The 12749-nt window shown below is 45.5% G+C and overlaps 1 protein-coding gene across 10 annotated transcripts in view; it reads left to right on the forward strand.

Moving 5' to 3' along the window:
- The window catches only part of slc44a1b (solute carrier family 44 member 1b), a 32984-nt gene that overhangs the window by 15445 nt on the left and 4790 nt on the right, over nucleotides 1-12749 (forward strand). For 3 of the 10 annotated variants that reach the window (XM_020701722.3, XM_020701723.3, XM_078953885.1), the window contains exons 5-15: nucleotides 60-153; nucleotides 234-403; nucleotides 490-579; nucleotides 651-814; nucleotides 883-1069; nucleotides 4326-4494; nucleotides 4596-4752; nucleotides 4825-4908; nucleotides 4982-5119; nucleotides 6540-6776; nucleotides 10611-10709. In XM_020701722.3, the coding sequence (XP_020557381.1) occupies nucleotides 60-153; nucleotides 234-403; nucleotides 490-579; nucleotides 651-814; nucleotides 883-1069; nucleotides 4326-4494; nucleotides 4596-4752; nucleotides 4825-4908; nucleotides 4982-5119; nucleotides 6540-6776; nucleotides 10611-10709 (1589 nt within the window). Of the gene's footprint in view, nucleotides 1-59; nucleotides 154-233; nucleotides 404-489; nucleotides 580-650; nucleotides 815-882; nucleotides 1070-4325; nucleotides 4495-4595; nucleotides 4909-4981; nucleotides 5120-6539; nucleotides 6777-10610; nucleotides 11212-12749 lie in introns of those variants that run through there. The other 7 variants (XM_078953879.1, XM_078953882.1, XM_078953881.1 and 4 more) reach the window with 3 other exon arrangements.

Genomic DNA, 12749 nt, shown 5'->3' on the forward strand with positions numbered 1-12749 from the left:
GAAGATGATGGTTTTATGTCTCCTGTGATGAAGCTGACCTTTGTGTGTTGTTGTTTCAGGATCGGAGTTGTGTTCTTATGAGTTAGCTGCTCACAAATATCCCGGTCTCCCAGAGAGAATCGATAAATGTCCCAAACTTCCTGTTCCTCCCAGGTACCTCCACATCTGTCCTTTTCTGGACGTTCAGTCCATCGTCTGTCCGTCTCACAGCATCTCCATGTCTCGTTCCTCAGTAAGCCTCTGCCGGTGTTTAACCGCTGCACCCCGGTGGACGTCTCATGCTACGCCAAGTTTGCAGAGGCCGTGGTGACGTTTGTGGGCGACAGCAGTGTCTTGCACCGCCTGATCGCCGGCGTCGCCGCCAGTAAAGAGATCATTATCGGATTGTGTGTTCTCGCTCTGGGTGAGGACATCAAATGAGGTGTTTTGTCACTTCCTGTGACCTGCAAGGGCAAAGGCATCATGCTGTCCTCTGTCTCTGACATGCAGCTCTTTCCATGATCCTCATGGTGATCATCCGGTACATCTCGGCTGTCCTCGTCTGGATCCTCACCTCGTTGGTCGTTCTTGGATCCCTTGGTGAGGTCATTTCCTGTTCAGGGGTAACCCAGTGAGTCATGTCATGTGACCTGCCTGTTTTTGTGCATCAGCGGGGACCGGCGTGCTCTGGTGGCTCTACATCGACCATCGGCTGTACGGCAACGACACGTCCCCCAAACTACCGAAGGAGGCCAAGGAGGAGATGAAGGCGGAGCTTAGTGCTGACAGTGGGCAGGCTCTGCTGGTGTACGCCGTGTCCGCCAGTGTCTTCACCGTACGTATGACTGAGCGGCAGGGAAACCGGTGTTCGGCTGCAGAACTGAGCCCAGTGTTTGTGTGCAGATCATCCTGCTGCTGCTGATGCTGTTCATGAGGAAGCGGGTGGCGCTCACCATCGCTCTGTTCCATGTGGCAGGAAAGGTCTTCATCCACCTCCCCCTCCTCACCCTGCAGCCCTTCGTCACCTTCCTGGCTCTGCTGCTCTTCTGGATCTACTGGATCCTGGTCCTGCTCTTCCTGGGAACAAGTGGTTGGTCAAACATGGACTCTCTCTCTCTAACACACACAAACAAAAGCGTGTGCAGATTGTTTCAGTGTGAGAATGACCACTTTGTGTTCAGACAGCGTTAACACTGTGTTGCGTTTGGTTTGTTCAGGCTAATGAAGCTGTGATATGATAGGATTAGATGACGACAAGATGCAAAAACAAGAGATCAGAAGTTGCTATAATCTGTGATGTTTGGGCCAATGATGTCGTCTCTATGGAAGCTGCAGAGTTTCACCGCCTGTGGTCTCTTAAGCCTCGTCACAGTTCCTCAGTCCTATTCTGCAGCATTTGGAGAACAGATGCACCATGTTGTCATCAGAACGGGCCATATGGAGGTGGGGGTGGGGTGTATGAATCATTCTGTTCAGGGTTGCAGCATCATACCAGAGAAAGTACAGTATCAGTATTTTGACAACAAAACAATAGTTTTACGTTAGAACTACAATGTAGAGAATCTTCAGTTAACAATTACATGGAATCAAAATACTTGATTATCCCAGAGGTAAATGGCATTTTCAGAGAACGCCAATGCTCACATTTCAACGCAAAGATCAAAAAAGCTATGTTACAAATACATTCACTCAAGACATTAAATTGTGTTGATTTTTAGCTTTAAGAATTTTGAGCCAAACAGGAACAATCAACAGCAGAAGTCACCATTTGAAGTGATTGCTCATTATAATTATTTTTTCAGGACCATAAAATGGCTGGATTATGAAGCCCAGTAAGTGATTGGAGACTGTTACAGTCTATATTCATACATAAAGCATACCTGTGTATAGGGTACATTAAGAGAACCAAAAAAAAAAATCAGATGATGTGAAATGACTACACTACCCAGAATCCCTAAAAGGACAAGAGGTAGCTGATTAGTCACGGATGATGGGAGGTTTTGTATCCTTTGCAATGACCACTAGGGAGCAATAAACCATCAACTCATGTGATACTAAAAAATCAAATTTACTGTAGCGTGTTGTGGAGGGTGGGGTGGGAGGTATGTGTACGAATTAAGTGTTTGAATTTTATCAGAACCCCTGTTGTTAAAGTAAAATATGTCCAACACAAGAGGCCCTCAGTTCTCATCTGCCTGCCAGCTGTTGGACAGGACAAGTTAAAAACAAAAAAACAAAAAAAAAGAATTTTATCAGATCTCAAACTTCTGCATAATAGGAGTCTGCTTCTTTGTTTGACAGTTGATCAAAGCTCTCACTATGGCTTTGTTCCTCCTATTCAGCTGATTTTGGAACAATGTGTTCATTCTTAAATCTGTCTGCAGGTGGCACATTTATATTTACGTCAGGAAAAAGAGCTGCCTTGTATTTGCACCATTACTGTAAATAAAAGAGTAGCTGTCTAGGGGACCATGCAGGCTTTCAAAGGTGCAGTAAGACCTCTGTTTGAGGTGGTGGTGTGGCGGTACGTCATCTGGGATGGGTGGGGGTTTGGACTGGACATTGAGCATCCAGTCTAATGTCCACAGGGGATTCCAGACTCAGGCTGGAACTCTCTGTGGTCCTACCCCCTCTTTCTGACTGGTATCAAGTTGTCCAGGGGCTGGAGGTTCTCAGGCTCTTCTCCTTGGGGGTCCTAGGGGTCTTTACGGCCTGTGTTTTGGGGTCTGGGGTTCACATCATGGACTGTATATGAGAGCTGGACTGAGTGAGTGTGACGTCACCCATTAAAAATGTCTTACTTCTGTCTCCAACCAAATGAAGTCAATTTAGTCGCACCGAGTATTCTGCCATGTTGGAGCCAGATGTTGCCAGGAAGCAGGGATTGGGCCAAGTCAATTAGAGTCAACATTTCTATGGCAACCACTCTTGCCAATCAGGAGTGTGGAAGGCCGCCCCCGTACCACTTAAAAGCGCGCTGCAAAAAATGTGTCAAACTTTTTGAATGCTGGACATGAAAAAAAAAAGGTATGAGAGCCAGAATGATTATTCTGACCAATAGAATGACTGAGTAACAGCTGTTTATTTCTCTATAGAAGTCTAAGGGGTTTTGGATTCTTGAAACCAGCCAGTACTTCCTGTTTGAAACGCCGGGGGGAGGGGTCACTCAGTCCAGTTCTCTTATACAGTCAATGGTTCACACCCTCCCTTCTACATCTAGTACCATCATGGTGCATTCTAGGAAAGACCCATTCACCTGAACTAACCTGTCTGCTCCCCTCTGCAGAAACACAGTTGTTTATGCGCTTGCAGAAACACCTGATGAATGAAACACGTGTGTGTTGGTGCATGTATGTACTGTATGTGTAAAGGTGTGAATCTGGGTAAATATGCTGTTCGTGTTGGTATGTGAGTATGTAGATGCGTGATGCTTAATGCAGCCCTTCTGTGAATATTTATTTAGGAGTTTGTTAACGTCGTGCCTCTAACAAGCGTCAATGTCTATTTTTGAGCTTTTCTCTCTTGTTGAAAGGTTTTGTTTTCTGGTTGGCTGTTCCCTCCATCTCTTCACCTCTTTCTTCTCTTTATGTTTTCTCTCATTTTTCTGTCCAGTCCAGAGCTAAATTATAACAACAAAAACAAAACATAATTAAAGTTTAGACTCAAATACAAAGGAGTATAATAGAAGCCGAATTGTATGAATAGAATCTGTCCCAACCGAAAGATTCTCTGTTCCTGTTTGCTCAGCTGCTAAACAGGACAAACAGGAGAATCAAACCTTTTTTATTTCCTGTTTGAGTTTTATTTGAAGGTTTCAGTGGATTGTTGAAGTTTAGTCTGCACCCTGTTTCATACTGTTCAGACATTTTTAACAGTTTTTAAATGTCTTAAAGGTCTTGCCCCTTTTTATCCATCAGATCTTTTAGTAAAGCATGAACCCTCGCAGACCCTGAGATCCTCTGGCACTGGTCTTCTAACCATTCCAGCTGTAAAAACCAAAACCTATGGAGAAGCCTCTTTTCAGCACTATGGCCCCGTTTATGGAACAGTCTGCCAGAGGACCTGAGAGCCGCAGAGAGCATTAATGCTTTAAAGAAAAGGCTTAAGACCTATCTTTTCAACCTGGCTTTTAGCTAATCTTTACTACTTTTATTATTGTATTTATTTATTCATAGACTACTATTTCTAAGGGTTACCAAGCAGGTGAGCTGGATGAGAGCTTCACAGTTGAACAGTAGTTCTGCTGTGTGGGTTCAAATGTCATCATAGAACAATCTGATGAAAGTTCCTCTGAAGTTCTTTCTTTTTGATGTGTCTGATGTTTGACTTGGGTTCTGGTTACACAGGGAACCCGGAGCAGAACGAGGAGACAGGGCTGACAGAGTTCAGGTTGACGGGTCCTCTGCAGTACCTGACCTGGTACCATGCTGTGGGTCTGGTCTGGATCAGTGAATTTATCCTGGCCTGCCAGCAGATGACAGTGGCAGGAGCCGTTGTTACATATTACTTCACCAGGTGAGTCCAGACGAGTTGTGCTCCAAGCGGTTTGCTGATGAAGGTTCAGATGGAGGTTCTGGCAGATGGACCTGCATTCTAAAATCCCCTTTGTGTTGAAGGGACAAGAACCGGCTCCCAGTGACACCGATCCTGTCCTCGGTGCTGAGGCTGGTCCGGTACCACCTTGGCACAGTTGCCAAGGGATCCTTCATCATCACGCTGGTGAAGATCCCCAGACTCATTCTCATGTACATCCACAACCAGCTGAAAGGACGGGTACAGAAGCTTTTTCAGTCACAGAGTCCTTGTGGTTCTGCGCCATCATGTGACGTGCTGCCTGTTCCTCAGGAGAACGTGTGCGCCCGCCTCCTGCTGAAGACGTGCATCTGCTGTCTGTGGTGTTTGGAGAAGTGCCTCAACTATCTCAATCAGGTATTGCTGACTGCCCATCTCCTGGGGCCTCGTCCGGTTTCAGGGTCACTCCTTCTCCCTCTCCTTCTTCCAGAATGCATATGCAGCCACAGCCATCAACAGCACCAGTTTCTGCACGTCTGCACGTGACGCCTTCGTCATCCTCGTGGAAAACGCTCTGCGCGTCGCCACAATCAACGCCATCGGAGACTTTGTGCTCTTTCTGGCGAAGGTGAGGAAGTTCTCCTGCTGGATGGTGAGGAGGCTTGCTGTGTGGATGAGACAGGCCTCACATGTGAATGAAGGAATAACAACAGAAAGGGTTTCTTTTGGAGAATCCTTGTCAGAAGACTCGGGGGAATCTGAAATACTCACAAACAGAGAAACCTGTAACTATGGTGATGATACAAGACTAACAAGCAGGTGAAGATACTTTGTGGGAGTAACAACAGAGAACCTGGATGGGGAAAGCAGCTGTGAACGCCTAATGTGGAGTCGAGGGTGTCCGTACAAAACCGAGATAAACGATTACGTTAGGATCTTCCAGGAATTCTGGCTGAACTAATCCATGACTTGTTAGCTCAAAAGCTGAGTCTATGCTATTTTTGTCTGAACTTGGTTACCATGGAGAATTATTCCACGAGGTAACTATGGTCCAGAACAGGCTACCATCCAGAAGGAAGAAAGTCATTCTGAGTTTTGTTTTCGTTCTAACCGTGCTGCCTTATTTTGTTTATAAAGTACCACCAATGATAAAAAATATAATTTATGTAATTTTAACCAAAAATTTAAAAACCAAGCTCTTTAATTCAGACGGTCAGACAGATAACCTCTGCAGCCTCTGAATTTCTGCCGATAAAAACAAAGGTAAAGCTGCTGTCATGGCAACAGAAGTGATTGACAGGCCTTAAAAACACTCTGATGCGTTCAGGAATACTCATAAATGATAGAATGACATTTATACAGCTTAGCAGTTATGTGGATGTGACAGGAAGTCCAATGTCCAGCCCAGCAGACCAGGATGAACTAGAGCTAGGGTTTTTAACTAATCCTAGATGTTTTCATTCTTTTTTCATGCACCACCCCTTAGAACAGAACATCCAGGATGTCAACTATTTTTAAACATTTAAAGTTTTAAAACTTTAAAGACTGAAAAGAACAAACCAACTGATCGTCACGCAAAAGAAACAAACACGATTAAAGAAACAAATAAATATGATAAACAAATACACAACAATAAAACTCACTGCTCTGACGGCAGTGTAAGGTGTGGGGGGTGCAGCGTGACCCCTGACCTGGACAGGGAGCTCACCTTTTGCGAGCTCACTGTCCTGCTTTTTTTTTCCTGTGCAATCTTGCATGTTTTTATTTTTAAAGTTCACAGTTTTGCATCCTTATTGGCTGTTGATCAACCAATCACAGTCCAGAGTTGGTTTTAGTTGTATGTAGTTGATCAGGATGCGGTTGTTCTTTTCTGCTTGAGTCGACATCGTTCTGGTGAGCCCGCTCTGATCTGAATGAAACCTGCATTTAATGGTCCAGCGCGTTTTTATGTATTTATTTAAAGACGGGCCCGTCCAGCACAAAGCAGACCTGCGAACACTTTTTATAATACCTGGGGCTCAGAGCTCAAACTCTTCTCGTCTTCTCAGATCCTGATCATGACGTCGACGGCCTTCGCCGGTGTCCTCCTCCTGAACTACCAGCGGGATTACACCGAGTGGCTGCTGCCGCTCATCATCGTGTGTCTCTTCTCCTTTCTGGTGGCTCACTGCTTCCTGTCCATCTTTGAGATCGTGGTGGACGTCCTCTTCCTGTGCTTTGCCATTGATACCAAGTACAATGACGGCACGCCGGGGAAGGAGTTCTTCATGGACAAAGCTTTGATGGTGAGCCAACTTCATCAAAAACAACATGACAGTTCAGAGATGAGTTCAGTTTAACAACAGGCATCTTTGAATTGACATTCAATATGATAGGACAGCATAAGAAAATCATTAATGAACATATTCAAAATAAAATACAGTACAGTGATCCCTTGCTATAACGCGGTTTACTTTTCACGGTTTCGCTACTTCACGGATTTGCATCGCGCAATGTGTTCTGCATTCTGATTGGCTAAAAAGTCACTCTGCTTCTTCTCTACCTGTGCGTCAATAACGCTCATCGGCGGTTTCCCCGGCCGGTTGGCTGCCTCGGTCCCGTCGAGGCCTGACCAGAGCTCTTCTAGGGCCGGCGTTTGGGGGTGGGGGCCTGGGCTTGCTCCGGGGGGGGCTGGCGCTTTCTGGCTCCTCTCCCTCTGTGTGGGGTGGGTGGTGCTGGGCCTGGGGTGTCGGCGCCTCCGGGGGTGGGGCCCCTGGGCTGGGTGGGCCTGGCCCCCTTGCTGGGGGGGGGGGGGGGGGGGGGGGCGGGGGACAGCTGTTTGACCACCGGGGGACAGTCTACCAGCTGTCCCCAACTTACCCCCTTCCTCATATAACCTCATAATAGGGTGAGGGGGTGGGGGGCTTAGCCTGCGAAGAGCCTTGGGGGGGGGGTTTACTAGGCAGTGGCCCCCCCTCCTATGGTTGCCGTATGGAGTGGGCCCCCCCTCTTTCGGTTTTATTTGCACCTTAGACATGTAGGGCCCTTGGTAGGGGGGGTGCTTGGACATCACTGCCAGCAAGCAGCAGATGTCCTCCTGGCACCCTACCCGCCAATTTTAACCGCACCTTAGACATTTAGGGCCCCTTGGTGGGGGGGGTGAGGGGACATCACTGTGAGTAATCAGGAGATGTCCCCTTAATGCCCTACCCGCCAATTTTAACTGCACCCCCCTTAGTACACACACCCCTCCCCCCTCAATATATACATCCCAACATAAACACACACACATGCACACACACACCCTCTTAAACACACATACACGCATACACATTTTGCAAGGAAGGTGGGACCTAGGACCATCTGTCCCCTGCCTCTTCCCTGGTGGGGGGTACGGGCCCCTTTGCAACGGCGGACGTGTCCCCGGGGTGCCGGCTTCCTGGGCCCGGCGGTGCTCTCTCCGCGCGGTGGGGGGGTTCACATTACATCTGAGCCGGGGGGTGTTGGTGTCCCTGGGGGGTGGGTTCTGGTCCTTGCTCCTGAGCGCTGGGCCCCGCCAAATTTCCAACTGTGGCCGAGCCTGGTCGGGCCATATTTACAACACCCCTTGTGGGCCCTCTTTTTTCCCCGGGGTTCCCCCCTCCTGGGCGGGGGCGGCGGGCCCCTGCCTTGCTCCTCCCTGGACCAACCGTGGGCCGGGCGGATGGCTGCCTGGAGTGCGGAGCGGGTCTCCCTTGGGGGGTCCTGGCTCGTACCTGGGGTTGGGGCGGGGGGATGCCCAGAACTCCTGGGTGGTGGTGGGGTGCTCGTCTGGGGCTGTGGGCGTCCCTCTCCGGTGGGGCCCTGCGTTGGGTTCTCCCGGCGCGGCGGGGGGGCTGTTCTCCTGGTTGGGCTGGGGCGGCCCTCTCTTTCCCTCCGTGCCTCCCTGCTCTCTGGCTCTGGGGGCCTTGCGGCGGTCCTGCTGGCCCTGGCCTGTGTGGCGGGCTTGGTCGCCCGGGCGGCGGTTGTTTCCTGCCGGTTTCCGTGTGGCGTGGGGGGGATTCCGGCTGCCGCTGCTGCTGCGGTGGGGGTCTTGGGGTGGGGATGGCTGGGCGCTCTCCCTCCTTCTTTACACATTCCACCATCCATTTTAGAAGAACATGAGCACTCACCTGAGCACAGGTGTTAGCTCACCTTTGCACTGGCGGTTTGCGTGACTGAATGACTGAAATGTTTCACACTAGTTGGTTTTAAGGCATAAGTATGCGTGTGAGCACTATCTGTTTTGTGTACATGTCGACAGATGGACATTTTTGCAGCTAGCAGGTGTGTTTGACACTTGGGTGTGTGTGTGGACAGGCTCCGCCCTTTTTGCACTGCATTTGAGCCTTACCATGGTGATTAACAACCAGTAAACTTGTTGCTTTATGCTGCTTCATGGTCTTATCCCCCTTCCCCTCCTACTATCACCCTCCTTCCCCCCCTCTCTCTAACGTCCCTCTCTCTTCTTCCCCTCTTTCCTTTTCCGTCCGGTCCAACACCAAAGATCTTCAAACATGTTTGAAATTAATAAAGTTTGGCCTCAATTACAAAAGGGGTTTATTCAGACATACCTTTGGTTTGTCTGAAGATTAATAACCCCTCTTGTTAAAGTAAAATATGTCCAACACAAGAGGCCCTCAGCTCTCATCTGTTTGCCCAGCTGTTGGACAGGACAAGGTTAAAAAAAAAAAAAATAAAAAAAATAACGCTGCAGTTTAATAGGTACACGTACGTAAAACAGCTTTCCAAATTAACAGCACGTACGTGCAAATTCTCTTGCAATTTCGAGTTTCTCTAAAACCCATAGAAAAAGAGCAACAACTGCCTATCACTATGTTCTTCTCCAGAACAAACACAGCTGCACCGCGGGCATCAAGAAGAAAACACTGCAGAGTGGAGTCAGGATGCAGCGGCTCTGTCTGAAGAGCAATGAAATACACCTGTCAATATTTGTCCCACTGTACTTTGTATTTTTTTCATAATTGTTTTTTATATTTTCTCCATTTTATACAATTACTCGGGTTGCGGTGGGCGGGGCTAATCTCCGCGATTTGAAGCCTTCTGACTGTTCACATTGATGATTAAAATTATTATTTGACAGTACAGAGTTATTTGTTGAAAAAAAAAAAGTTTCTAAAGGACTTTTATTTGTGAAACAAATGCTTGAGCCTGTAAAATGGTTTGTTCTTTCTTTTCAATGTATAATAGAGTATTTAATTGTATAATAATTGAAAAAAAAATAGAGGTTTCTACTTCACAGATTTTGCCTATCACGGGTTCTTTTTGGAACGTAACCCCCGCGATAAAAAAGGGTTTACTGTATTCCCTCATTTATTGCACGCTTACATTCCATAAATGACCTGCAACAGGTGAAATTCACAAAATAACAGATGTTTCAAGGCTGCAGGCAAGCAGCCCCGTGACCCCGAAAGGGATAAACGGAAGAAAATGAATGAATCAATGTAACAGGATAAAAATTTGGCATTTTAGCTTATTTTATTTCTAGGCACCATTTCATTTTTTGCTATGAGTCCACTTAAGCTCCATAGGATCATTTAAATTAAATGATAAATTAGTTGTCTCCTGAACTTATTGTAGCAGCACATGAAAGAAGCCTTTAGCAATACTTTGGCTAAACTAGTTTAAAACAAGTTACATAAAAAGCAAAACAGCTACAGCTGCAAACAGTTTTCACTAAGCAGATTCTCCCACTGACGTGGGAACAGACAAAAAGTGCTTTAAAGATGCAGATGTTGAACTTAAGTCTGACAGAAGCAAAGAAGAAACTTTGCCATCTACGTGTTTCTATCAAAAGCTGTCATTTATTGGAGACGTGGCATTTAGAACCAACAAGAAGAAATTCAGTTTGAAACCAGTTTAGTTCAGGAAAACTATAGGAAGTTGAGATTTATCATTAAAGTAAAGAGTCCGAGATGTAATGGAACTTATTTTCTGTAATGTAGAGATGGATGTGATCAGCAGAAATAATTTCTATTATTTTAAGATTATTGACAAATAATTTGATAAAAAGAAGCAGCCCCAGGACAGATCCCAGGGGAACTCCTCTTCAAACATAGGAAGCCTTCACGGACTTTCATCTGGTTGGTCATCCTCTGCAGGAGTTCGTGGAGAGCAGCAGGCGGCTGGGGCGAGCAGCAGAGCGCGGGCGGAGCCGGGTGAAGGAGGCGGTGTCAGAGGGGGCGGAGATGAAGCCCATGGTGAGTGAATGCGGTGGTGAAGGGGGTGTGACCAGGCGGAAAAGCTCATCAGAGATCGCAGGGTTGAGTGCGAGGCCACACCTGGTTGAGGGTGAAGAGTGGGAGGAGCTTCAGGAGTTCCAGGTGTACTACCTGCTGGTGGGGGTGCTGGTGGACTGGATGCTGACGGAGCAGAGCGACTTCGTACTCTGTCTGAGTGAAGATGTTGTCCTCTTCCTTTGTATCTACCTGCCCACCTCCACCCTCTTCCTGTTTGTCAGCCTGCTGCACACGCCAAGCTCCGCCCCCTCAGCCAAAAAATCAGCCGCCGTCTGCACCGCGTGCTAACACACCCATGCTAACTGCTGCATGCTGCCTGGATGAACACAGTGCTTCGCTGTCATCATCTTCATCATGGTTCCTCTGGAACTAAACTCAGTGACTTTATCTTTTTAAGAGACTCGCTTTTTCTACTTTTGTACCTTTTTTTATAGAGAATATTTTTATAAAATGATGAAAGTTGCAGCTGAGTGTGTGTCTTTGTGTTTACCCTCCATTCATTCATCGCCAGCTTTTCACTAGAGGAGGACTCCGCAGACCACGGGCATCTTCATCACCACATTCAGGGTCCTATCTTAACCTTTGGAGCCACCGCTCGTACAATCTATGAGAATATTTATATATCATTGTTAGAAAAAGCTCAGACCTAAAACTTTTTCGTGAGCACTTCACTAAAGTGTTTGGGTTTGGTTAGAGCTCTTTGTCTGCTGGCTCCTCGCTCCCAACAAAAATAGTCTTCTATTTTTAGAAAGATGTATTCTAACTCATAAACGTCTTGAAAATGTCAGAGGGGACATTACTTGTCTCAAAAGAGATGCTTCAAATCAAGTTTTTCATTTCAGTTGGAGAAAAAAACTCAGGAAATAAATACCTACGATATGATTGAGGAAGTAAAAACAGATTTAAACTGGTTAGGCAGGAACATTTCTTAGCTTGAAAACAGTCACATTTTTCAGAGAGCAGTCTTATCAATATGCTTCCAGAATCTCTGGGTTAGGCTTTTTGTGCTAAACATCTCAGCTTTTTCCCGTCTTCATGCTTCTTTTAACTGATGTTCAACCTTGACCTCATTGTGGTTTTCTTTTTATGTTACAGCTTGAATCAATGAAAAAAAGGACAGCAACATAAAATGTAAAAAAAGACATTCTTATATAGAACCACTTACTGCAGTTACATTTAAAGAAGTCAATAACAATCATTTTTATAAATCTGTAAAAAAAACTGTGAGAAGTTGCCTCATCATTAGGTGCTTAGGTGCTTTTTGAAAAGCAAACGGAAAAAGTCAAACATCTCAAATCTTCATTTGCAGATATGAAAGTTGTTGACTTTTATCACAGGTCCAGGGACCAATAAGTATCTTGGAGTCCTCAAAGGTGCACGCCTTGCCATATATCCATATCTATTTATAGATACATATATCTATCTATCTATCTATCTATCTATCTATCTATCTATCTATCTATCTATCTATCTATCTATCTATCTATCTATCTATCTATCTATCTATCTATCTATCTATCTATCTATCTATCTATCTATCTATCTATCTATCTATCTATCTATCTATCTATCTATCTATCTATCTATCTATCTATCTATCTATCTATCTATCTATCTATCTATCTATCTATCTATCTATCTATCTATCTATCTATCTATCTATCTATCTATCTATCTATCTATCTATCTATCTATCTATCTATCTATCTATCTATCTATCTATCTATCTATCTATCTATCTATCTATCTATCTATCTATCTATCTATCTATCTATCTATCTATCTATCTATCTATCTATCTATCTATCTATATATATTAGGGCTGCACGATATGAGGAAAGCTCGCGATGTGCGATATTAGTGATCAATATTGCGATGACGATATAGCTTGTCATAAATGAACAAATAGCAAAAACATTTCAATTTCACTGCAAAAGTTTAAATTAAATAAGAGTCAAAATACCTTAAATTATTCTCCAATTGACCCTCATCTAAATAGGA

The sequence above is a fragment of the Oryzias latipes genome, chromosome 10, assembly GCF_053564925.1.
Source record: "Oryzias latipes strain Hd-rR chromosome 10, Olatipes_Hd-rR_3.1".
NCBI classification, from domain to species: domain Eukaryota; kingdom Metazoa; phylum Chordata; class Actinopteri; order Beloniformes; family Adrianichthyidae; genus Oryzias; species Oryzias latipes.